Source organism: Neodiprion lecontei, chromosome 1 (genome assembly GCF_021901455.1).
Source record: "Neodiprion lecontei isolate iyNeoLeco1 chromosome 1, iyNeoLeco1.1, whole genome shotgun sequence".
Lineage (NCBI taxonomy): Eukaryota > Metazoa > Arthropoda > Insecta > Hymenoptera > Diprionidae > Neodiprion > Neodiprion lecontei.
In genome coordinates this window covers 41,205,934-41,229,332 of record NC_060260.1, presented here as the reverse complement: position 1 = coordinate 41,229,332, position 23,399 = coordinate 41,205,934, and the positions used below count along the sequence as shown (strand labels likewise).

At 37.8% G+C, this 23,399-nt stretch overlaps 3 protein-coding genes across 8 annotated transcripts; 2 read left to right on the top strand and 1 right to left on the bottom strand.

Moving 5' to 3' along the window:
• Window positions 1-4,801: 4,801 nt before the first annotated feature.
• On the bottom strand, window positions 4,802-10,016 carry LOC107216655 (ADP-ribosylation factor 6). Of its 3 annotated transcripts, none has more exons than XM_046741231.1 (5): window positions 9,872-10,016; window positions 8,203-8,315; window positions 7,926-8,029; window positions 7,462-7,660; window positions 4,802-7,259 (listed from the first exon to the last, which is right to left on the bottom strand). In XM_046741231.1, exons 2-5 carry the CDS (start codon window positions 8,282-8,284, stop codon window positions 7,117-7,119), a joined length of 528 nt encoding a protein of 175 aa, XP_046597187.1. In that variant the 5' UTR covers window positions 8,285-8,315; window positions 9,872-10,016; the 3' UTR covers window positions 4,802-7,116. The 3 variants fall into 3 exon arrangements, with proteins under 3 accessions (XP_046597187.1, XP_046597202.1, XP_015509395.1); XM_046741246.1 differs by lacking the exon at window positions 9,872-10,016 and adding an exon at window positions 9,776-9,797; XM_015653909.2 differs by lacking the exon at window positions 9,872-10,016 and adding an exon at window positions 9,046-9,711.
• Window positions 10,017-11,897: 1,881 nt separating this feature from the next.
• On the top strand, window positions 11,898-18,616 carry LOC107216646 (neuronal acetylcholine receptor subunit beta-3-like). The gene is made up of 9 exons (XM_015653898.2): window positions 11,898-12,168; window positions 12,307-12,473; window positions 14,250-14,294; window positions 14,643-14,752; window positions 14,874-15,087; window positions 15,317-15,494; window positions 16,016-16,168; window positions 16,273-16,956; window positions 18,565-18,616. The coding sequence occupies exons 1-8, from the start codon at window positions 12,105-12,107 to the stop codon at window positions 16,632-16,634; spliced, it is 1,293 nt and encodes a 430-aa protein (XP_015509384.1). The 5' UTR covers window positions 11,898-12,104; the 3' UTR covers window positions 16,635-16,956; window positions 18,565-18,616.
• LOC107216657 (beta-hexosaminidase subunit alpha) lies at window positions 17,646-23,200 on the top strand. Of its 4 annotated transcripts, none has more exons than XM_046741167.1 (8): window positions 17,646-17,761; window positions 18,514-18,862; window positions 19,211-19,424; window positions 20,506-20,627; window positions 20,830-21,205; window positions 21,502-21,794; window positions 22,536-22,795; window positions 22,930-23,200. In XM_046741167.1, the coding sequence occupies exons 2-8, from the start codon at window positions 18,680-18,682 to the stop codon at window positions 23,108-23,110; spliced, it is 1,629 nt and encodes a 542-aa protein (XP_046597123.1). In that variant the 5' UTR covers window positions 17,646-17,761; window positions 18,514-18,679; the 3' UTR covers window positions 23,111-23,200. The 4 variants fall into 4 exon arrangements, with proteins under 4 accessions (XP_046597123.1, XP_015509400.2, XP_046597130.1 ...); XM_015653914.2 differs by having other exon boundaries at window positions 17,659-17,940; window positions 18,647-18,862; XM_046741174.1 differs by having other exon boundaries at window positions 17,661-17,761; window positions 18,647-18,862.
• The last annotated feature ends 199 nt before the right edge of the window (window positions 23,201-23,399 follow it).

Genomic DNA, 23,399 nt, shown 5'->3' with positions numbered 1-23,399 from the left:
TCTAAAAGACGTGGCACGCCGTCTTTATATCATAAAATGTTTCTCAACCCTTAGCGGCCACACGGGGTAACTGGTTAGCCCAGGCTCGGAACAAGTGAAATTGGAGGTCTAAAACCTTTGGAATTGATACAAGTAACGACATCTGCCGGTAGTAGACAAGTGCGATATAAATAATCAGAAATGTTGAAGAACTCTTCGACAAACATGAAACAATCGGTTAGAAGTCTTAAAACACCCATATGTCTTGTACAACTAGGTTTTTCAGCGTGGGGTAATCAGTTAAATCACGTGGCCGCTAAGGGTTAAACATCGTAAAACGGGACGTACGATCATCCGGAGACGACGTCTCGAATTTTTCACATGTTTTTTTGCTATCTGCAGGGTTGGCTCAGTTTGTCGTGAGGTACGTACGAATGAAATGACACGTATCTATAATATATGCAATTGACTGTTGATTTGTTTTTACCATATTATTAATTATAATGACTATTGTTGTTATTACTACGCAGCTATTGCTATACTAATACTACTAAGAATATGAAATACCAACTTATCTTCAAGACTTTTGACGCCTCACACTAAATCTTGCAATACTATACATACATATGGTCTGAGAAGTTGAGCTGAAAGAACGAATGTGAGTGAAAATAAGATAAATTGAATGCGCTGAGAGTGTAGGGCTAATACACCTGATACATTTATGAACTGAAATGTGGAAGAAGCTAAAAAGTATCGAGCGTGTTGGGTAAATACTTTTAAAGCATCCGAAGGATGCTGTCAAGTCTTCCATTATCTATATAACTCTATCATATTACCAAATTATATTATCAAAAGTAACTATGTATGATATACATATAATATGAATATAGTGAATTAAGCATAACATGGTTATGAGTATATTAAATAGATATGTATAATTGAAATTGTTTGAGGGATGCGAACAATTATATATTAAAACAAATCATTTCATGTAATTGATTACATCATTATACTAAATTTGTATTTAGTGAATTTGAAGACGTGCACTTTTGTTGAACGATTCGCAATCTTTGGACATGTGTGATTATACGCATGTACAATACAAGCCTTATTGAGTCTTCTAGATTGGAAATAATTGTCACTTAATTATCAATATTTCGTTCTCTAAAATAATTCACCTTTTTATCAAGTTAATCTTCCGTTCGTGTTCACATTCAATAATCGCTTTGTTATTGCGTCTGCCTCATATATTGCAACAATATGCCTCTCCAATAACTCATTCGCGTTACTCTTCCCAATTACAAATGAGTCTCATCCACTGGTATGTGACTACACGTCTCATCTTACTAGGCGTTTTCTTCGAAACTCGCTGCTCAGCGCCTATAGATCGGCAAACGAATTGAGTTACATTCACGGTCCATAGTACCTTTTCTAAAAGGATCTTAGTTGAGAATATCTTTTCAGAAATAGCAATACAGATACCTGAAATGTAGCTTCGGCTGCTGACGAGTTTTACAGAAAACTACAATTCAGACATTTGTCCATACATATAGTTCACAAAATAAAATAGGTATGTGTAAGCGCACATAATTGCTCTATTCTACCGCACGTGCTTGAAACCCCGTGTTTTCCAACGTCTGAAACGGTATGGAAGTCACAGTATCCTGTCCGGGATAATAAACAGGGAAAAAACTCGCCACGGGTAACTCTGGCAACAGGTAAGAAAAACTCTGGCGACATAGGTAGAAAAAAACTCTCGTAGCAATAAAATAAATCTCAAAAGTACTGCCCCTAGCGAAGAACTCAATTGAGTACGATGTTTCCATGACGGGTAGTTTAAGAATCGAAGCAGCGCTTTTGATTGTCCTAGCCACGCTTTCATCCGCGTCAGTGGAAAATGAAAGGAACACTCGTTTTTGGGTCAATTTTTTGTTTTTTTTCGATCTGAGGTCTTCGCTCCCTGGACCCCTTTGAATGATTTTTCCAACTTTCCTCTCTATCGAATCCTCCATGTTATACTATTCGTATCCGAGTAAGCTGCCTGGCGTAACCTAACAATAAGTGATTTGTAATTTCAAACATGCCTTTTCACTCGTTTTCAATGCATGTACGGTAGAAAATATCTTATGCACCACGGGAAGGAAGCATTTCTCCCCTAGATGCATAACATACTATTTGTATTAACGGGGAATGTGTGTACCTTTTCAAATAATATTTGTATATTTCATTTTTTTGCGGTCAAATCTGAAATCAGCTGTCGTTTTTAAATTAGCTTCATTCAATTATACCGCATTTCTAGAAATTATTCGGAGCCGCAGTAACCGGCGACCATGATAGTTTGAATAGTGCGTTGCAACTTGCATTTCGAAAAAACATGTACCGGGTAAATGTGGCCGGAACACGTGTATTATAAATGGGGAAATCTACCCTCTTCGGAGCACGGGTTAGAGGTGAGATAAATATCTGGAAAAAATTAGGGAATTGTTTTTGAATTATTTGCAGTAGATTTGAGGGGCGGCCTGGGATAAATTCGTCAACACGCTAAGGAAGAACCACCCCAGTGCACACTATAGAAAATTGAGCGACTTACTCATATAACGCCAAGGTTTATTGACAAACATGTCGACTCCAAAGGTTCAAGTAAACGAGTAAATGCCTTTCATATTTCTATTCAACTATATCATTTTGACTCTCGGGTCCCAGAGACGCGATCCAATTGGAAGTCGTTGGAATTTTAGGGAAAAAAGAAACAGAAATCCATTTTTTGTGCGCTCCAAACATTATTCAATGTTTTTTTGTAATTTAAATATTCTGTTAAAACCTGAACAATTTAAAAGCCTGCAATCAGGTCGCATGTAAAAAGAGGTTAGACGAAAACATGACAGACAATTAAGGCTGCGGGGTCTGCTGCTGCAGATTCCTTTGTGTGATTTTACAATGGATTTTGAAGTGTTAGGAATGAGAGTTAGAAACGAAGAACGAGCATTTCTTATTTGCCGGTGTTTTTAATAACACCGACTGGCTTGCTTACGTACTTATCTAATCAACAGTTAAATTTATCGCTATTGCCATATTAAAATCATATTTTCACCGAATATGTTGTAGAATCAATTCGGCAGCTGAGAGCAACATCCTATCTTAGAATTTGGTACAACAAAACCTAATCTCAAAGTTTGGTTGATCAACAAAATCCCATCTCAGAATTTTGTTCAACAGCATTGTATGATTCGTATGTCCGAAGTGATCTCAAAGGACATACGACGTTTTTAAATGAAATTTTGAGATGGGGTTTTTTTACTCTCGGCGAACGAATTATGCTAACTCCTCGTAGATATAGATTTTCTTTTACAGATAATTAATCCAGCGATGGAGTGTGGTAGAAAATCTTATAAAATAATATTGCATTTTGAATGTAGAAACCAAATTTCATTTTCTTCATAACTTTCGGAGTGTACGATATTCAACCCCCGCCAAGTCACATATCACATGCGTCAGTATTCGTTGTAAGTCAGAACACCATGCAATTCCTTGAAGCTGCATAGCAATGTCGGTAAGGATGTAACGAGTCCACCTGGATTGACTAACAATCTAATAAAGCCGTCCTGACTTAAAGACCTTGATACAACGTGTGCGGTTTACAAATAGTGCAATATGGCAGCAAAATATTTGTGCAGATTATTGTGGGGTTAAACGAGCCTTATAGTTACAAAATATGAAGTTCGCTATTGTTTATCTGTGAGAATATTTGTTTATAAAATAAACCCGCGACTAGGAGAACGCGTCAAACAAAATGAAGGATTTCAAATTGATGATTCATTTGGTTCAAGCAGCATTGTTATTCTGCCACAAAAGTGAAGTAAACTGTCATTGTGACAAGTGTAATAATTTCGTTTTCTAATCATTAAAATATTTGTGGTGCCCATCTTGTTTTTGGTTATATAAAGTGTAATGTACTATGCAAAATAATTATAATATGTTAGTATAAGCTTACGATGAAAAATAAATTCTGGGATTTCCAACTTGTGATGCTGATATTTGAATAATTTACACCTCAAGAATATTTTGTAGTGGGCGAGAGCTTGATCCGAAGGGTCTATACTTCAGTATTGTTCGGGCTGAGGTTTTTTTAGGCTCTATGACTGTCCCAGTTGAGATACGAATGTGTCAAGATCACGGATAGGGCGATACCATTCACGCATATTTCATACCGTTAATATGCATTCTTTCATGGGTACGTTATGGTTACTAATTTATTATAAAAGAAACACGATTGCGCGTGTTCTTAAGCCACTAAGAATTAGGGTGAACGAGAAGTTAAAATTGGAAAACGAAAGAAAGTTGTTGTATTTTAGCTACTGTTGAACACGCGATGTTCCGGTTATTTTTTTCACATTCAAGTTTTAACGGATGTTGAAAAATCCTAGAATGAATTTATTCAGACCTTATATCATCGTAACTTAATGAGCGAAAACTATTGCGCACAGTCTAAAGTCGCTGCACGCACGTCAGGTAAACAATCTTACGGTTAACGGCTCAAGTCGCCTAATCGCTAGCAACTCAAGCAACTACCCCAAGCACCTAATCGTAGGCAACCTTAACGACTTACTCTTCAGTTTCGCTCAGTTTTCACTTCGCTCTTGTAGAACCTGCTACTCATCGGAAAAGGCTAAAATTAATTATTCGATAGACGCGGAAAATGATTGGAATATGTTCCAAGGCATGCTGAAAATATAATCAAAAATCGTAGGAATTTTATTGTATTCGCAAGACACGGGGCCTACGACGTTTTGAGTGTATTATACGATCATTTACGAATACAGTGTTGAATTCGAACAATCTTTATTATACAAGATGTAGTAATGTACATGCAGATAATTGTTTTTCGCTTCTGTTTGTAAGTTATACAGTTTTGCATTTATAAAATGTGACTAATTTTATTATTATTAAAAATTAGTACTAATCAGTAACTGTTACATGAGCGTACCATATAATACGTATAGATGTATAACAATGTTATAAGCAATGTATCCAATTCTGAAATAACTGCACTCAATCGAACTTAGAGAAAAAGATCACCTAACAGCTAAATGGCCCCTAGCATGTCAGAGTACATAACAATGAAAAATTGAAATTTCACTACACGTATTTGCACACTAAACTCTGCTTTTGTTCGATGATATGCATATACATGAAAGGAATATTGTAAAATTTGAAATTTCTATGTAAAAACTTTAAACATTTACGTAATATTTCAGCTTACTCAGTCAAGGCAACGGATGCAAAAATTTGAAAGATTTTGGCAAATTGCATACCTTGGAGACCGTTCATTCAGTCAACTTTGTGTGACAATAATGTAAGTTTGCTTTTAGAAGCACACCAAAATAGTAGAAGAGTGAACAGATCCAATAGCCAATCAAGTATAGCTACTGATACCTAAATACAATTATTATTACAGATTATTGGTGCTCGAATAGCCCTCGTTATTTTGCAGCTATAAAAAATTCCAAGCTCTCTCCACTCAGTTGCACAGATTCGTAATTCATATTTTGGACTTTCATTTGGCAGTAGTCGCACAAGTTACGTATTGGTAAGCATGGATTTTTAAATAAACGTGAGTTTTATTTCGGATACACATCACTAGACAAAGTAATAAAGGTATATGTCAACTTGACGTGGCACGACTCACGACGAGGAACGTATATTATTCACTGATTTCTTAATTGAAACTTTCCTCAAGCTTTCAGCAATTGGAATGAGATTAGGAATCTAGGCAAATGACTGGACGTACTCTCGTGATGAAATTTTAAAGAAAGCACATCGCTGTAGCTGAAAGCTTGTCGATAGTTGGTACAAAAGTATTTTTCTTCGCTTATATAAGACTACCAACGACAGATATTTTTATACATAGTATATAATGTATGTGCAGTAAAAATAATGAATATGATTCTCTGAAAATAATATTATGACATTGGAATTACAAATACCGCAATTTTTCTATCGTCCATTTAGTATTAAATACTTGTGTTGTCTGGTTTCATGTTACTTCCTCTTACCAGATTCCCCTAGCCATACTAAAACTTTAGTCCTGACGGATCATTGCCTCTTGCAATTAGAAAGCAAAATACGTGGCTTGATTTAAATTTTCATATTCTGCAGTTGCAAGTGTGACCAGGATCGCCTTTGATTGTTATCGTCTCTTTCAACAATTTACCTCTCAATTTCATATTCCACAGTAATAATATATAGAAGGTCATTTTGGTTGAGGAATTATATTCACTTAACCGACATATCATTTTATAAATAACGATTTCACCGTGATAAAAGAAAATAACATAAAATTTTAAATGAATACATTACGTTATGTGAAGGTTTGAGCCTAATTGCAGTGTTGTATTTATAAAATACAGCAAGTACTCAATTTTTTTTTATGACTGTGGATAGAATGTTTTTCATTGACAAACTCTTTTGGTACTATTTCATATTTATTACTCTTGAATTGCAACATCTTATTACGTAGACCTTAAAAACTAGAAAGTGAACAAATTTTTACATCTGACGGGGAAAGAAAGAAGGTAGTGGAAAACAACACGCTCATCGAGATGATATCTCGAGATGACTGATGGCTTTATTATAAATACTTGACAATTCGGCTCAATTTCCGAAATGGATTTATCTGAGGCTGCAGGTTGACTAAGTGAAAAGAAAATTTCTTGCCGTCGTTGCGGATCAGAAAATATGCATGCGATTGATATAACTTGTATGGAAAATATTTGTCAATCGTGAACTAATTTTCCTATCAGATCATAGTGTGACAGTATTCTGAGAAGAATAATACCTATCAAGTAAAGATGTGATCACTTATTATTATTTGGAATTTGTACAACTGAGCTTTTCTTGAAGTACTTGAGCTACCAGCCGGCAACATGTAGTCAGTGTCAGAGTTGAAATTAAAAATGACATAGGAACGCTCGTAATTTTGTGATTTCAATTATTTATAAGCTCTAAAATAAAAGAGATGTAGAAAATTGAACTGTTCGTCAAGTATTTGTAAAGTTGGTAACTTGGTCGGATACAATATGATCAGGAGCGTGTGTGGCGGCCCGGTGTTGGATCAAAGGGGCGCGTTAAACTATTTGTTCATAACTTATGATTACTAGTGAGCCACGTAAGCCCCTCAAACAGGCCATCGCCGGTTGTTGCGCACGAAGGCTGGACATACCAGTTTCTATCACGTATCCTGGTCAGCCCAAGTTTTTCCTGGATCTCGTGTGGCTTCATTGCTAAAGGAAGTATTTCCGTTTTCATGATATACCATCAAATTATCAAGGTTCAATAATTGCATGAAAATCGCTCGTCACTTGGCCCCTACGCTTTCAAAATTTGTATCAAGGAATGACGGATGCAAAATAACTCTACAAAAAATATCAACAACCGAAAATTTCGCTGTTGATAATGCTCTAAATAATTATAATAAGTACTTACCATCAGGAAGATCTTGTTTGTTGGCAAAAATTAGAATAATAGCATCGTGCATCTCTCGATCATTTATTATGCGATGTAGTTCTTGTCGTGCTTCGTCTATTCGATCCCTGTCTGCGCAATCGACCACAAATATAAGTCCTTGCGTTCCTGTATAGTAGTGGCGCCACAGTGGTCTTATTTTATCTTGCCCCCCTACATCCTGAACGTACCAAAAAAAAAATTAGTGAACGGTTTGTTTAATGCAAGAAGTACTTATGCGTCAACAAGTATCTAATGACTGTACTTATAAAAATCATATATATTTAATATCAGGTCACAGAAAAAATGTTTCAGAAACTTGTATCTAATCCCTAAATTGTTTGTTTTAGTCATATGCACTGTACAGCCACTAAAAGTACAACACTTTAAATTAGGTACTACACATAAAAAAGAGTCCAATGTGTGTAACTCATACTTGTGCTTACCCAAACGTTAAATTTAACATTTTTATACGTGACAGTTTCTACATTGAATCCTACGGTGGGTATCGTTGTCACAGATTGACCTAGTTTGAGTTTATAGAGTATAGCTGATGTATGAGGTAAGGATTATATGAAAATGCTTAGAAACAGACAGATTAATACAATACTCAAGGAAGACAAGATCTTGTGTTGCATGTATTTTTGGTTCTTTTTAGTTTGGCAACACTATCCCAAGAACTTTGTTTTGGAATATTTAACAATCATTGAAGTGAAAGGATACTGGTTTTCCCAGCAGCGTCCAGCCCCAGCATTAGAATGCGCATCTCTTTGTTGCCGAAAATCTTCGACAGGAGCTTGCCCATCTTGGCGGCTCACTCGCTATATGTTCTGCACCTAAATATGAATGAAAGATATTGAAATTTTGCGGAAAATTATGAAAGTAATAACAATACGAAGTTAAAATATTACAGTATTCCATAATTAGCTGTTATTAACAAGTCAAGCTGGATTGTAAAATTCAGAGTAGCCTTGGCTGTGCTTCAAAAACACTTGTTATTTCGTAAGTGATTTAAACTTTACAGTTGGTTACATGGAAATTTACCATGGAAAAAAATAAGAACCAATGTCGGAAATCTGTTAACTAAGCTAGGATATCAAAAGCAATTAATTTTGTACTACAAATAATCTTCTTCAACAAAATTTTTTAATTCTACTCAATCAAGAACACGTTATCAATGTTTGAAACATGTTTCTACTTGGAAACCTGACTACTGCTAGCAGGAAACATCTGAATTATCCCCTACATCGACCCTAATTGCATTAATTAAATAGGTAATTCTAATCGTTGGAATGACAGTGTTTTAAAAATGAGACACATTATACGACACTCTTAAACATTCTACTTGACTCATTGCGTCGTTGCCACGAATTTTTTATGGTGAATTCATGTATTTCAACCTAACATCAAGTAACGTACATCTGTTACAAACGGCATACCAGAAATTGAACAAATCAGGCATTCTCTACTGTCCATCGTTCTTCACAATTAGCCAATGAGATTGTATGTAGCACTTATAATGGGACGTCGACAGACTAACAGACTTTGAAAGCATATAGAACTTACTGTGTAACGAAATCGGTCAACATTTACAATGATTATTGTTGAACTTGTGTCAAAATTGGGAAGCTCGTCGATTAACCGGACGATTGACATATCATCAGAATATTTAACTGCTTTGTAACAATGTTTGTGCAAAATCACATAAGCATAAAGTAATTTTTAGCAAACCAGCGAAATTGGTTACGGCTGATAAGGGCGAGGCAAGGCTAGGTGATGTCCCCCCTCTGCCCACCCCCGAAGTATGCTGACAGATCTTGAATCGTCAGAATATAAGTGGGGATAGCGGGAATGGGTGTCACTTCCTGGAAACTTGAAGTTAACACTTTTCTTATGGACGAGTTTGGAGTTGGAAGGAAAATGAAGAATTTAAATACATTCGATGATATGCCAAGGGCGGGTGTTGGGCGTGCGTCGAGCTTGATTACTAGATTTAATAACAGGCGTGTATTCTCAGTTTAGAAGGCTAATAAAAACGAAATAATATCAGAGTTCAGAGATAATAGAAAGGTTAGGTATCTTCGATAACGAATGTTTCATCGCGGCTGTGATATCTACTGCCTAACTTTCGGCACGTGAAATTCGAAGGAATTCATTCACGTGGCAATTGATGGACAGATCGTAAGCTGGGCGTGAGCTCTGTGAGAGGAGAATCGGTAAATCGGTGGTAGAACTAAAAGGCGAGTGAAGTTTCAGACCGGAGTATGGCGACTCGGAGCTAAGAGTAACAACTCACATATTACACGATATCTTAACCACCGTGCGCTCGAGTGCTCGGAAAATTCGTGTCGCGTACAAAAACGCGCCTATCAGCGATGATATAACCACTTACCAAGAAACATCTACACAATAGCCGAAATTTATCGTCAACAAACGGGCACATCGCAACACAACACCATTTTCTCTAACGTCCGGCTGGCGCTGGCGGTTGCCTGTCTCTTGTCAGGACTGTCTATTTGCTGTCCGAATTCCATGCCGCAATTCAGGCCCCAGGGCCGTACGAATCTTGCACGCATCGCATCCTGTAACCAAAACTAGGTTTGTATTGGGATTGTCACTTGCAACCGTGACGCGTCATATGGTGGAAAAAAATCAAACTAATGCAACTAGGCTGACAGCTGACCGGTATCCGTGTTTTTTGGCATGTGAATGGTAAAACAGGTATATTATTGATTACCTTTCATTAATTTATCTGACATGAATAATTTGAAACCTCAATAATCACGATTTGACTCCATTAGAATTAAAGACTTAGGTTATGCGGTGAGAAAATGGCGCCGACAACCAGGCTCTGACGTCATGAGGACATTTTCGAATACATTTTGCACGCGGACTAGATATAAGGAAAACGATCGGCATAGGCGTTTTGGCCTTCTTTGCGGCCAGAAAAGAGGAGAATGAACATTTTCTTACAATGTCCACTAGGGTGGCGCTGGTGACGTTAATGTTGGGTTGATGACGTCTGTTCGTCATTGTATTACAGCATTCCCCCGCTTTCTCAGAGCTTGTTATTATATATAATATAGATATATTAGAAATGGACCGGGCGGTCCGTGTACCGAGCTGTCAAAAATACATATCTGTAGTTTAGTATCCTTGCCGAGCTGTAGCCCTGATTAGAAAGAGAAAGCAACAGCGGGAGCCCGACCGCTCACTCTAAGAGGTAACTTGGCGGGGGAAATACCTAGCTTGTATTCCCCGCTTGCCTTATTGCTTTCCCCGCCTGGCGGCTACTCCCCACTCTTTCAACCGTACAACAGAGAGGTCGGACTCCCGCTGGTGCTTCATCTTTTTAATTAGAGCTTCAGCTCGGTGCACAGACGCCGCAGTCTATCTCTATAAGTCTATGCTCTGTCCCCGGCATTCTCCCACTTTCGGATGCTTAAATTTCAAAAAACCTGACACTAGCAACTTTAGCGTCGCTAGTGTAGAAGGATCTTTCTGCAAAGTTTCGGCCGTTTCTTGCACATTAGGATCGTTCTTCATATATCTTAGCGCTCTGAGGTATCGTCATACACAGTAGGTATGTATGTAGGTACACAAAATGCTAACGTGCAACGCATACGTCAAACTTATAGTGTTACGTTGCTGTCGTTACGGATCATCGCTATAGCGTCAGTATAATATGAATGAGTAATGACAGATTATTGTCTCATAAGAAAAGCGATTGGTATTGGAAATGAATGTTAATTTCAGGTTTCGTAAGTTTTAAGCAATCTAAACATTTAGGTAATCGTAATGTTATAAAAAAATCACTCGTTGCAATATAGGACAGGTTCCCGGATTTCAGAAATCCTTCATACGAACTAAGGTCTTTGTTTAAAATATATCTCTCACTGAAACTCCGATTATGTACTCAAAGCTGATTGGCTTCCTCGAAAGTCGAGATATCGAAGTTCGAGAGCAATCATTCGAGAATTTATTGTTCGATCAATTTCGAAATCCTTTAATTCGATCAAGATTAAAAATCTTTTGTCAAGATATTACATTGTGACGTATATCGGTAATTTATCTCAATCCTGCAGAAAAAAAGGTCCAAGTCGGACTCTATAACGTAATATATGCTTATAACGAATCCCAAGAACAAGTCCATGGAACGAATCCTACTTCTTGTACATCACGTCTGTAGAGTGACGTTAGTGCTGGGATAATTTGATTTTTTACCACAGTGAAAATTGGAAAAGCTTAACTGATCATGGGTTATATAGTCAGAATCTTGCATACGTCGTGCGCGGAGGGAATCTGGTGTACGGAACCTGCTCTTGGCGATAAATTAACTGACACATTTATCCCCAACACTAGTGCGGCAATGAGATCTCTGTACTAACGATCGTGATCTAGTACATTTACATTCAAGTGAAACTACGTTTCCCGACCAAGGTATCATTGAATGAAATCGGCCCTTGATAAGCTCGACCTGCCTATGGGGGCGTTATTCACAATCAGTGTCAAATTTCATGGGCGTGATACATGTACCCATTTCACACTTCTCTGTGGCTCATCGTCAGATTTATTAAACTCTTGTTACGCCTTCAATCCACGTTGTGTTGGCCGACTCTCGAGCCATGACGAGGTTGCTGGTGTTGGGGTTCATCTTGTTAGCAATTAATAATACAATACAATTCTCAGGTGAGTGTTGAGAATCAATTCGAACTCTGATTTTACTGATTTTGTTATCGCGCCTGAAAACAATTTATTGAATCATCACATTCGAAAATCTCTCCTTACTACCTCGATCCATGACTTTAATTCAAACTTGTGATATAGTTGACAAATACTCGCAGTGTCCCGAGGATCGAGTGAAGAATCGTTCGATGACTTTACAACTAAGAAAACATTTATTTTGCGACTACGATAATTACGTCCGTCCATCCCTTCAACAAGATAATGCTACGAAGGTGTACTTGGAACTCATCCCAAAGTTCATCGAATTCGTAAGATATTCTAGAGTTTGAGAATACAGATCATCTTTAGAAGAGAACGGGGCTAAGTGAACTCCTCTTTTATTCTTTGGAAATAAGCATGGGACTCCGTAAACCCTTTCAAAAAAAATGAAAAATTGATAATTGATAGTGTAAATAGGGTATATTGAGGATTGTAATCTAACTTATAACATTATCTCAAATTAACGTCAATAATTTTTCAACTCAATAAGTTCATAACTTAATACTCGATTACTTACACTCGCACAAGAATCATATGCTCAATATTCGGCATTGGAAAATTGAATCTGAAATTCAGTTGATTCTGAGTACAATTCTCTAGAATAAATACATGACGCATCGTCTGCGTTGGACTGATTAACACGTGGCGTTGGTTTTGATGATTTTCGCGTTCGTTTTGCAATCCGAGTTTTGCTTTTACAGTTTTCACTTTTCACCGCTTGTGGTGTTACAAGAAAAGTATTAGTTTAACTGAAAAATGACCTTTTTAATTTCAACGAATCTTCAAGTTTTCGGGCTTTTGGTATCCGGGAAACAGGTTTTCATAGAAAAGTCGGTCTTTTTGTCAGTCTGGGCGTCTATCTCAACAAGCTTTCGCAACGATTTTCGAAGCGGTTAGGTCGAAAAAATTTGTAATCTGTCGGACCTTAGATTCGAATGATGTGCTTGAAAAATTAAATAGGATTGTAAACTGGTGAGAAGTACCTGTTTCTACAACTTGTTTTTACTAATCTTAAAACGGTTCGTTTTACCCAGCATTGATTGACTTTTTTTCATTGAATATAACCGAATTCAAGCTACGGTGTGTATTCGAAAAATTAACAAATATATAAAATGACCTAGAAATTATATTTTGTCTTGATTTTTTTTCAGTATGGCTATTTAGCTCCGTTCTCTCTTGCACATATAACGTTTGATAAATAATCATTCTAATTATAGCAATGGTATTTTCTCACATCATTCAAAATACTTTGAACTATGCGGGACCGTTATAACTAGAGGGATTAAGGAATTCATTGATCATGCATGCAGGTATTGGATTCGCGGGAAAATTTTCTGGTTTCTTTCCAAATTCAGCACTCCGGCTAATTTTGTCTGTCAAATACTGCACAGAAGCTGTTGACGCCTCCACAGACGTATCCTACACTACATGGATGCATGATTTGTATGGTTTAATTAATTGATTAATTTTAATATCCCGATCTGCGAAGTGTACAGGTAATTCATCAAAAGGCAGGTATGGCGAGACCATGAGAGTATAAAGCAAGAGCTCACTAAATCAGTTTGATCGGATATCAGCACAGATGAAATGGCGGGCTGGGATTTGAGGGTAACAAACCCGTTGCATAAATACGGACATTGTTAAACTTATAAGGAACATTAGTTTGGTATCGCTCTCCGATGTCGTTTCAACTCATGTATGCTGTAGAGCATTGAAAACTGAAAGACACCTGTTGGCTTACGTGGTTTCATGCAAATCCATTAAGCGCATCAAGAAATCGCCCCGTTGGGTGCCCATTTTTGGGGGTCACGTCCAACATCTTCAAACCGTTTTCCTACCATTAAAAAAAGTACGTGTTTTTTATTGTACAACGTTCTACAACATACATAAATTGCTGCAATTCGAAGGGGGTACCAAATTGGTGTTCCTTGTCAGCGATAAGGGTCTTTTACACGTCTTGTGATGAACGACACTGTACGTTAAACCTGATGTACAGTTTCACACTGACGCACTCTAAATAGCTGTTATAATTTTGACTGTTGTAGGACGATCATGCAAATACCCTCGTACTCCACGCTTGGATGGCATTGGTACGTTGTCGAAGAAGTTCTTTATGATAGGCACATTTATACGTAGAAGTTCTTTATGATAGGCACATTTATACGTATTCTGAAACAGGGTGTTCATTCTTATAAAAACCAGCGCGTAAATTACTTACATACTTCGAAGTAGTATACCAATAACCACTAGTTAAAATGTAAATTAATGTTAAATTAAATTAAGAATAGTAAATTAAATAACTTATTTCAGATCGTTCTGAGTGTCAAACTAAATGAAAATATTAAATAGCTCGAGACATGACTTTTGAAACGTTGAAAGTTGGAGTCATGTCAATTTTACAGACAACGGTAAATTAAAAATTTGGATCTAACTTTCAGATTTGGACGGACGAGCATCTCAGTTGGAATATATCAAAATTTGGCAATCTCAACTCACTTCAGGTGTCCAGTGACGAACTTTGGATACCTCATTTATATGTTTACAACTCGTAAGACACTGTTAAAAATTAGGTTTCGATTAATTGAATTCGTACTTTTCAACTTGTGTTATAATTTAGAATTCCAAAATAGATCGGTTAATGAAGATTTAAATGTTTCTGTTACTCGCAGCGGGAACTTAGACCGTGAACAGTATGGGATACCAAAAACTGATTGTGTACTACATAGCAGTGGACGTGTAGCTTGTGTCCCGGCACTGAAATACACGTCACACTGCATAGCAAATTATCAGCACTGGCCCTTTGACAGTCATAACTGTACCCTTTATCTTGGCTCCTGGTCTCACACAGGGGAAGAGATAGATTATAGCTTTATCCATCGCGGGGTAACGTAGCACAATTTCAATTCCATTCATTTCTCGTTTACCACCAGGTAACAATTAGACAAATCATTAACAGATAGTATGAGCCTGAAATGAAACCTGCCACCTCAATTCCGTGATATTAAGTCACCAAGTTTGCAACTACATACCTGTTACATTTATATGTTTAAGATAGTGAAGTATCCGTAATCTAAACAACAACGGGCTCTCCATAAATTCACTTAATTTCTAGGTGATTCAAATGCCCGATTTTACCCCTAATCCACAATGGAAACTATTGTCAATAAGCGCTCAGAAAAAAGTTGAAAGGTTTGAGGCAATGAATTACACATTCCCCAGATTGGTTTTTAATGTCGTTGTTGAACGGCATTCAACTTTCATGCAGACTACCATCCTTGCTCCTGCAATTGGTGAGCGATTATGCATGCGTGCAGTACACACTTCTTAGCAAGTTTCGATGCAAGTTCATAAGAACTTAAAATCTCACGCGTGTCGAACGTTATTTTCTATAACAGCACGCGTGAAGTAAACTTTTTTTTAGATCGCGATTCCCGTGCGTAAAACGCTTCTTTCTGGCATACCGTGCATAAAGTGAGGTCATTTCGATACAGCGTTTCGAAGTAGATATTCACGTTGCACACGGTATGCCCAGAAGGTAGCACTTTACGCACGGAAATGAGGATACAAAAATCTCACATTACGCAATTGGTTGGAAAAATGTATTTATGCAACGCAAGCGTGGCTTGCGGATCTTTTACGCCTGTGTTCCGTACTTATAGTAGTCTCTTTCGCGACGGTACAAAAAGAGGATCTTTACGTCCACGTACTTGAAAGTCTACGTTTTTGTACTCCGAACAGTACAAAAAAAAAAAAAAATTGTAAACTATACTTTTGTTTCAAAAACTTACGCTCGGCGTATCTACTATTCTAGTACTAATCGTCTTGACCATGATGGTACTGTGGCTAAATCCAATGACCAGTGAACGAATGGTACTGGCTGCCCTCAATTTGATCTGTCATTTACTCTGCATCATCGATGTTAACTGGCAGGTTCCTTTCAACGGTGACACTTTACCCTCGATATGTAAGACATACTATGTACAATTATTTCCAGATAATTGTTCGTACCGACCAATGGTCGGGGAATTAGGTGACATGTATTAACAGTATGGTAACGATAATTTTCAGTGGTCTTCCATCAAAATTCCTTGGTCATTGCCAGCGTGGTGCTTTTCTTAACCGCACTGCTCCGACAGCTGAAACAAATATCGATACCCGCGCCGGTTTGTCTTACATCGATAACTTCCTTTATATTGGAAAGAAAGGCTGGCCAGTTCATTCTGCTCGCAACTTTGGACCCAAAAAACTCTACGACACTGGGAACTACAGACGACAATGTTGGGTTGATCCAATCGAGTGCTACATCGTCTCGAATTAATCCAGAGAGTTTCAACGCGTGGCATCATTTCGCCACTTTACTGAACCGATTGTCTTTCATTGCCGTGCTTTTAACATATGTTATCATGATATCAGTACTCCTTCCTAAGTAAAACAACGAGGGTGTGCCTAACTTATCATCTCTGAGAAAATATTCTGCACAAGAGCATCCTGTCGTCAATATAATCATTCATTATAAATTCATGTACTACGTACCAGTTGGGACTGGTTCGCGTCAAATAGAAAGCTGGAATGTCTGGCAGTTTCACGTTATGGCATAGCATGTATTCGCATCTCGAATCACGTCTTGCGACTGTCAGTATACTTACATGTTGGTGACATAATATTTTGACGATACATTTAATAAAATTACATCTATCCGCGCTACTGTGTCTTATACCTATAATATACCCATGTGAGATTACTAGGTCAAGTGTAAGCTCAAATTGCAGAGTATAAATGTCTATGAGTTGCAGGACAACGATATACATCGTATTCCAACTCTTGTCGTACATGACAGGGCAATTACGCATTTAATACCATTGACCATCACAAAACCCATCGTGTGGCTGCACAATGTAAAATTATTAAATTGTATAGTGTACTTTATTTTGGCACATTCTGAAGTATTTTTGTGAGGTACGGAATTTGCTTACATTATTCAATGAAGCTATTATTATGGCGTTGTTGTACGAGCAAAAATGTATGAGGGCTCTGATTGATTTCTGAAGTGATACTCGAACAAGTTCTTCTAAGGTTTACGGCCTTCAGTTTGAGATCTGAAATTGTATGAAAACGTTTGTTTTTGAATTACTACACATCGATGGATCAACCATGTAAGTTCGAGGACGTGACCCCTCCTTATGATAATTGATAAAAAATATGGAAACATACACTTTCACTTCCAAAATTATATTATACACTTTCAACTACATAGTTTTATCTGATTATTTATTGAAATCGTCGCAGAAGGCAGGGAAATGATCAGCCTACCAATCACCGATTATATATGTGGAAAATAACTTCGAAAGTTGACAATCATGTAGCACTAAAGATAAGTCAGTGGCATTAAATATAACCCCGATGCTTGTTGGGCGCCGTGCACTATAGCCGTTCATACGCTATAAAATATTCAAGTTGCCGAGTCGTTTGTGACGTCGCCAGTCAGTCGCCGCTGCTTGGCCCGACAAAAGGTCCGATAACCTCGTAATGTATTTTGTACGTAACACTCGTCGGTCGAGTAAGTCAAGTATTTTAATTCAATCGTTTACAAAACTTGTTATTCAAGTAAATGACCAAATGTAATCAGTACCTACTAATTGTTACAACCAACAAATTAATTTAAAACCAGACTGTAATTGAACTGGAATAAGAACACTGAACGGTATTAGATAGCTTGGCCGTAATTAAAATCTATAGGTAAGTAATGTACCATTGATACGTCTGAAGTTTTGGAATTCATTAGTTTTTGTCGTATAAGTGTTGGGCAGTCATTTAAATATGGCCAAACCACAAGCACTGTCTGTCACTATCACTGCTACTCCATAACGCAAATGATTGGTGCTAGGTATAACATTCGTCGTGTGTGAGAGACATAGAATTACGACTACAATTATTCATGTAATTCGCGCATTAAATGCACAGCCATACGTGACGAACCAATCATACTCAAATCGATCAGTTTTACTTCTTTTTCGATAGGTTACAGAGTTGAAGAAATACTATGAAGTATCGTGCAGTAAGTAACGCGTATATTTGTCAAAATTGGAGGTTTCTGTATATACTGACCTATGCAATGACATACGACGTTCCAGGACTCTGGATACCAAGAATTAATTTAGCATTATACTTTATTCTTGGAATACGTAACCAATTTTACACTTATTGTTAGGACCAACGTGTAATTTTCGAATAGAGTGTTTTCTTTCTTTTGTATGTATATTAATATCTTCATATCATTTCTATTTATCCTACAGTGTTCTTTTTTTTCAGCATATTCGATCGAAGGACAAATTAACGAGCCTTATTGTTTCATTTACGTAGAAAGTTCTTCGTGTTAGCATTCCTTGCTTCGGATGCATTAACGCTTGGAGCTCAATACATGTGTACTGATCGTTTGGTTTAGAGGTCATCTGGAAAATAACCCTAAAGATAAATAATGATGTTTTGGACATTACTGGGAATCTTGTGCGTATCCACGTCGGTGGTAATTTCAAACCCATATCGTGTTAATCCCGGACCATTGGTGACCGCTACTCGAGGTGAGCCATGGCCTCAACCTTATCAAACCACAAAACACGACGGATTCCTCATTCTTCGGCCATCGGTATTCCAGATCCTGGTGAGTTGGTAACTTAAGAAATACCCTACATCATCGAAAAAATTATATTATATTGGGTCGTTTTCCTTGAGGAGACACAGCACAATCTCAGGGCAGAGAGATCCGATATGCTTTTTTTCCGCAATCGCATCGATTCATCAGATACCTCGGAGTTTTAGCTACACATGCACCAACGTACTTTATAGCTGGTGTACACGATCCGCGTCATAATTAAACTTCAACTTACAGTACTAAATGTCATCGTATGTTTTGGCAGAGATTCAGTGTAATTGTACCGGATTTCGAAGCTCCTTCTAATCGTAAGCCGTAACAATTAATTTTATTTACTTGCTCACTGGTCTCTTGTAGATAACTGGAGAGACTTGTGATATTCTCGAAGACGCGGTTCAACGTTACACAGCCATCGTAACTTTGGAAGCTAGTGTGGCTTCCAGGGAACTCCGATCGGCACCACGGGCACACGCAAGGCAGTACTCTTCTTTTGCCGGAAACCTTGCCTCCTTGAACGTCCGTCTAATAAACCCGTGCGAGGATATGCCTCATCTGAACATGAACGAATCCTGTAAGACGATTTTTCTTCTGACGGCGTATAATTTCAGCCTGACTTCTGACAATGCGGTGAAAACTTTTTGATCATAAGGTATACTTGCAATGGTGCTTTCTACAAAGGTGAAACAGACCAACACGCTACTACACAAAATGGTACCATTGGTTATGTGTGTGATCAACGACACCAGTCATATTCTTTTTGTTGAGTTATGTCATTAGATGAAAAGCACCCGAACTTCTGCTTGTGCTGACAACCGTGATAATTTATACATAGATATACGAATGTACTTCAATTTGCATATTCTTGAGAATTCGCAAACCGAATTAGGTTCATCTAGCAATAATCGGATCAATTATAATTTATTCTATTTTTCTATGCATAGATATTTTCAATATAAATATCTTGTATTATGTATTTTTCTGGCCCGATTATGATCGTGTATCGGACTGAATTTGAATGTGGTGATGCTATTCATGAACGAACGAAAATATTTCTATCAACCACAAGACGGGATGATTAGGCGTGTAAATATTTTTCAATGCCCTGCATGTATCCGAACTAAATTTCGAGGAATTGTACTGTGATAACTCTGTTATTAGACCCCTCGATATCTTGTTTCGCTTTTGCAGCGTATGTAACAACACTATCACAGTATTGCCAAGAACTAAAAAAAAAAAGATTGGCAAAGAACTTCTTTGATTTGGAAATTCTGAACACTCAACGATAGACGTTACATAGTCGATAGATAGATTCAGAAAAAAAAAACAACACATTTCGTGTAAAAATAATTTTTCGACGATATTGAGAAGCAATACGAGTTTCTATTCACTAAAAATGATGTTGCTTTTTTTACAATTGAAGACTATTGGTAAAAGGGACGACCCTATACTGATAGGTTGGCAAAATCGACACGAAGTGATTTTTTGAAACGTGTTTCGACTTCACTTTTGTATTAATCATGGTTCATGTACTTTCATATCACGTCTACCTCTCCTCCATCTACCGGTGTAGGTAATCGTTTTATTTCATCTGTCAATTTCTGTCTCAACACACGCTAAAAATATGACCCAACAAATTATTTTGCCTCAAACAGATGTCTTGGATGTACGCAATACAACAGAAGCAGGAAGCCTCATGGCCAAGAGTATATGGGGCATTCTTCGAGGTCTTGAAACGTTTACCCACCTCCTATCACGTTCCGGGGACGGGCCGAATGTAAGAATAATAAAAAACAATAATAGAACGCTATAATACGTAACGTATTATGTATATTAGTATTAGAGTTATTTTTTCTTAACATTCTTATAATTTAATCCGTAACTCGACTTGCAAAAAAAAAATTCTGTTCTTGTTTGAAGGCGAACGAGACTGATGGTTAATATCTTGTAGAGGTTTTCAACGAATAATTAACTTACAGCTTGCATTGAAGTGTCAGACCATCATTGACAAGCCACTATTACAACATCGTGGTCTCCTTCTGGATACTTCACGTCACTATCTTCCAATATCCGACATACTGCGAACCCTGGATGCAATGTCATACAACAAGATGAACGTATTTCATTGGCATATTACTGATGACCAAAGTTTCCCGTATCAGAGTACCCGATTTCCAGAGCTCTCCGCCAAGGGTGCCTTCCATCCCACGCTAACATATACGCGGGAAAACGTACAGAAGATTATTGAATATGCGAGGTACCGGGGTATCCGTGTCATACCCGAATTCGACACACCAGGTCATACCAGGTCTTGGGGAGAATCTCACCCTGACCTACTCACACCATGCTACAACGGTTGGTGCTGCTTTACTCTTGTTATATTATTCGATAAGTATCTTAATGCAGTTTCCATTTTTACATTTTTCCTTTCAAATGAAGTAAAATCTCCGTGTTCAAAAATGTTTCTGTCCAATCAAACTTTCCAATTATTGTTCACAAGTAGTAAACAACCCTACGGCAGTATCAATTTCCTGGCGATTAAAAATTTTACAAAGAAATGTTTATCTCTACAGCGCATACTGCCATGCGTATCATTTACATTGATTCCTTAAATAATACATGTAAGGTAAATGCGGGGTTTCAATGTTCAGATAGCACAGGAGCTCCGGATGGCACCTTGGGTCCACTTGACCCAACGGAGTCTAAACTCTATCCATTCATTCGTGAATTATTTGCCGAGATCGGCGTCACCTTTCCCGAACGGTACATTCACCTTGGTGGCGACGAAGTGCCGTTTGATTGCTGGGCCAGTAATCCACGCATTCGTCAGTACATGCACGAGCATCACATGAACGATAGCTATGAACAACTAGAGGCAGAGTACATTCAGAATCTTCTGAATATCACTCGGGATCTCAATATGACCTCTATTGTTTGGCAGGAGGTATGTTACAGAGTGACAAATATATTTATGTTCGAGTATCTACTGATATTTAACTATAGGATTTTTCGAACAAGGCGACCACGCCGACCAGAGTAAACTCAACTCTATAGGGATTCTGAGTGTATTGCAATAATATTAGACAAGAATGTTGTATTGTCAAAAAACAATTGACCTCAGATTTATAGGTACACTAAAAGTGTGAAAAACTATTCACTATAGAAATAATTGTTCGATGCAAATGACACTTTAGGGTAATGCAGTATACGAAACGGTTTGAATATTAATCTGCAATTTGTACTATTGAGATGTTTTTGGCATTTTAACCCTAGAACGGTACACTGGTTGTGGCATGCCCAGCTCGTCAATTCCATCGTCCTCTTGGCCACCAAGCTCTACCGACTACGATTTATCTATAAATAATTGTAGCAAAATTCGACTTTATGCTACTTCCCCACATTTCGAATCGTTCAACGTACAATTCTGTGTTGGATTCATGAAGAAATCTTGAGTGCAGACGAAACCACAGTTGCTCCAAGTTCGCGGGGTGGCAAACACTGTTTGCAACCAGGTGCACTGTTACCACACAGTGATCAGTTGCGGAAGTGTACCATTCTTGGGTTAAATACGTTGTCGCCAGTGATACAATTACTGTAATCACTCTAATTTTAAATAATTATATAATTTGAATACGTAAGATGTCACCTTTGACGTACTACAGCAGACCCTTTGTGAATGTTTAAGGTTTTCGATAACGGTGTTCATCTTTCACCGGAAACGGTGGTCCATGTATGGACGGGAAATCAAAAGAGCAAACTAGCGGCTGTAACGAAGGCAGGATTTCATGTTTTGCTATCAGCATGCTGGTACCTCGACCATCTTCAGAATGGTGGGGATTGGCGCAAATTTTACGCTTGTGATCCTCTTGCATTTCCAAGTACCGTTCAACAGCGAGAGTTGGTGTTGGGAGGCGAAGCCTGCATGTGGGGAGAAGTTGTCGACAGGTACTCAAAATAAATATAACGCAAAGAATTAGTATTAGTGCCCCGTCCATCGAATAACGATACGGATACGGATACGGATCTTGATCAGATTCCGAACGTGAAACACGATTGATTGTACATAATTTTTATTCTAGTACGAACGTCCATCCAAGAATATGGCCAAGAGCAAGTGCTGCGGCCGAGAGACTGTGGAGCCACGAACGAAACCCTTCTGTGATTTATGCTGCTCAACGCCTCGAAGAGCACGCGTGTCGTATGAATAGACGCGGCATACCCGCGCAGCCGCCGAATGGCCCTGGATTCTGTATCCAATGATGCATGAATTCGTTTTCCTTCCAAGTATGTTTTATTTACACGGATAATTGCAACAGGAAATAAAATTCCATAAGCATACTGATTGAAAAACTGCTAATTGTATCTTCAAACAGCATTGTTAATTTGGAAAATACATCGATTTCCGGAAAAACATTTCAGTTGACTTGAAATCAATCGAAATGTTGAAAATACATAAACAGAATTTAAATCAGCGACGTTTCGTTGACAGTTTCTGGAATATTAAGTAATGATTCACGAGAAATACTTTGTTTGAAAAATAATAAAAATA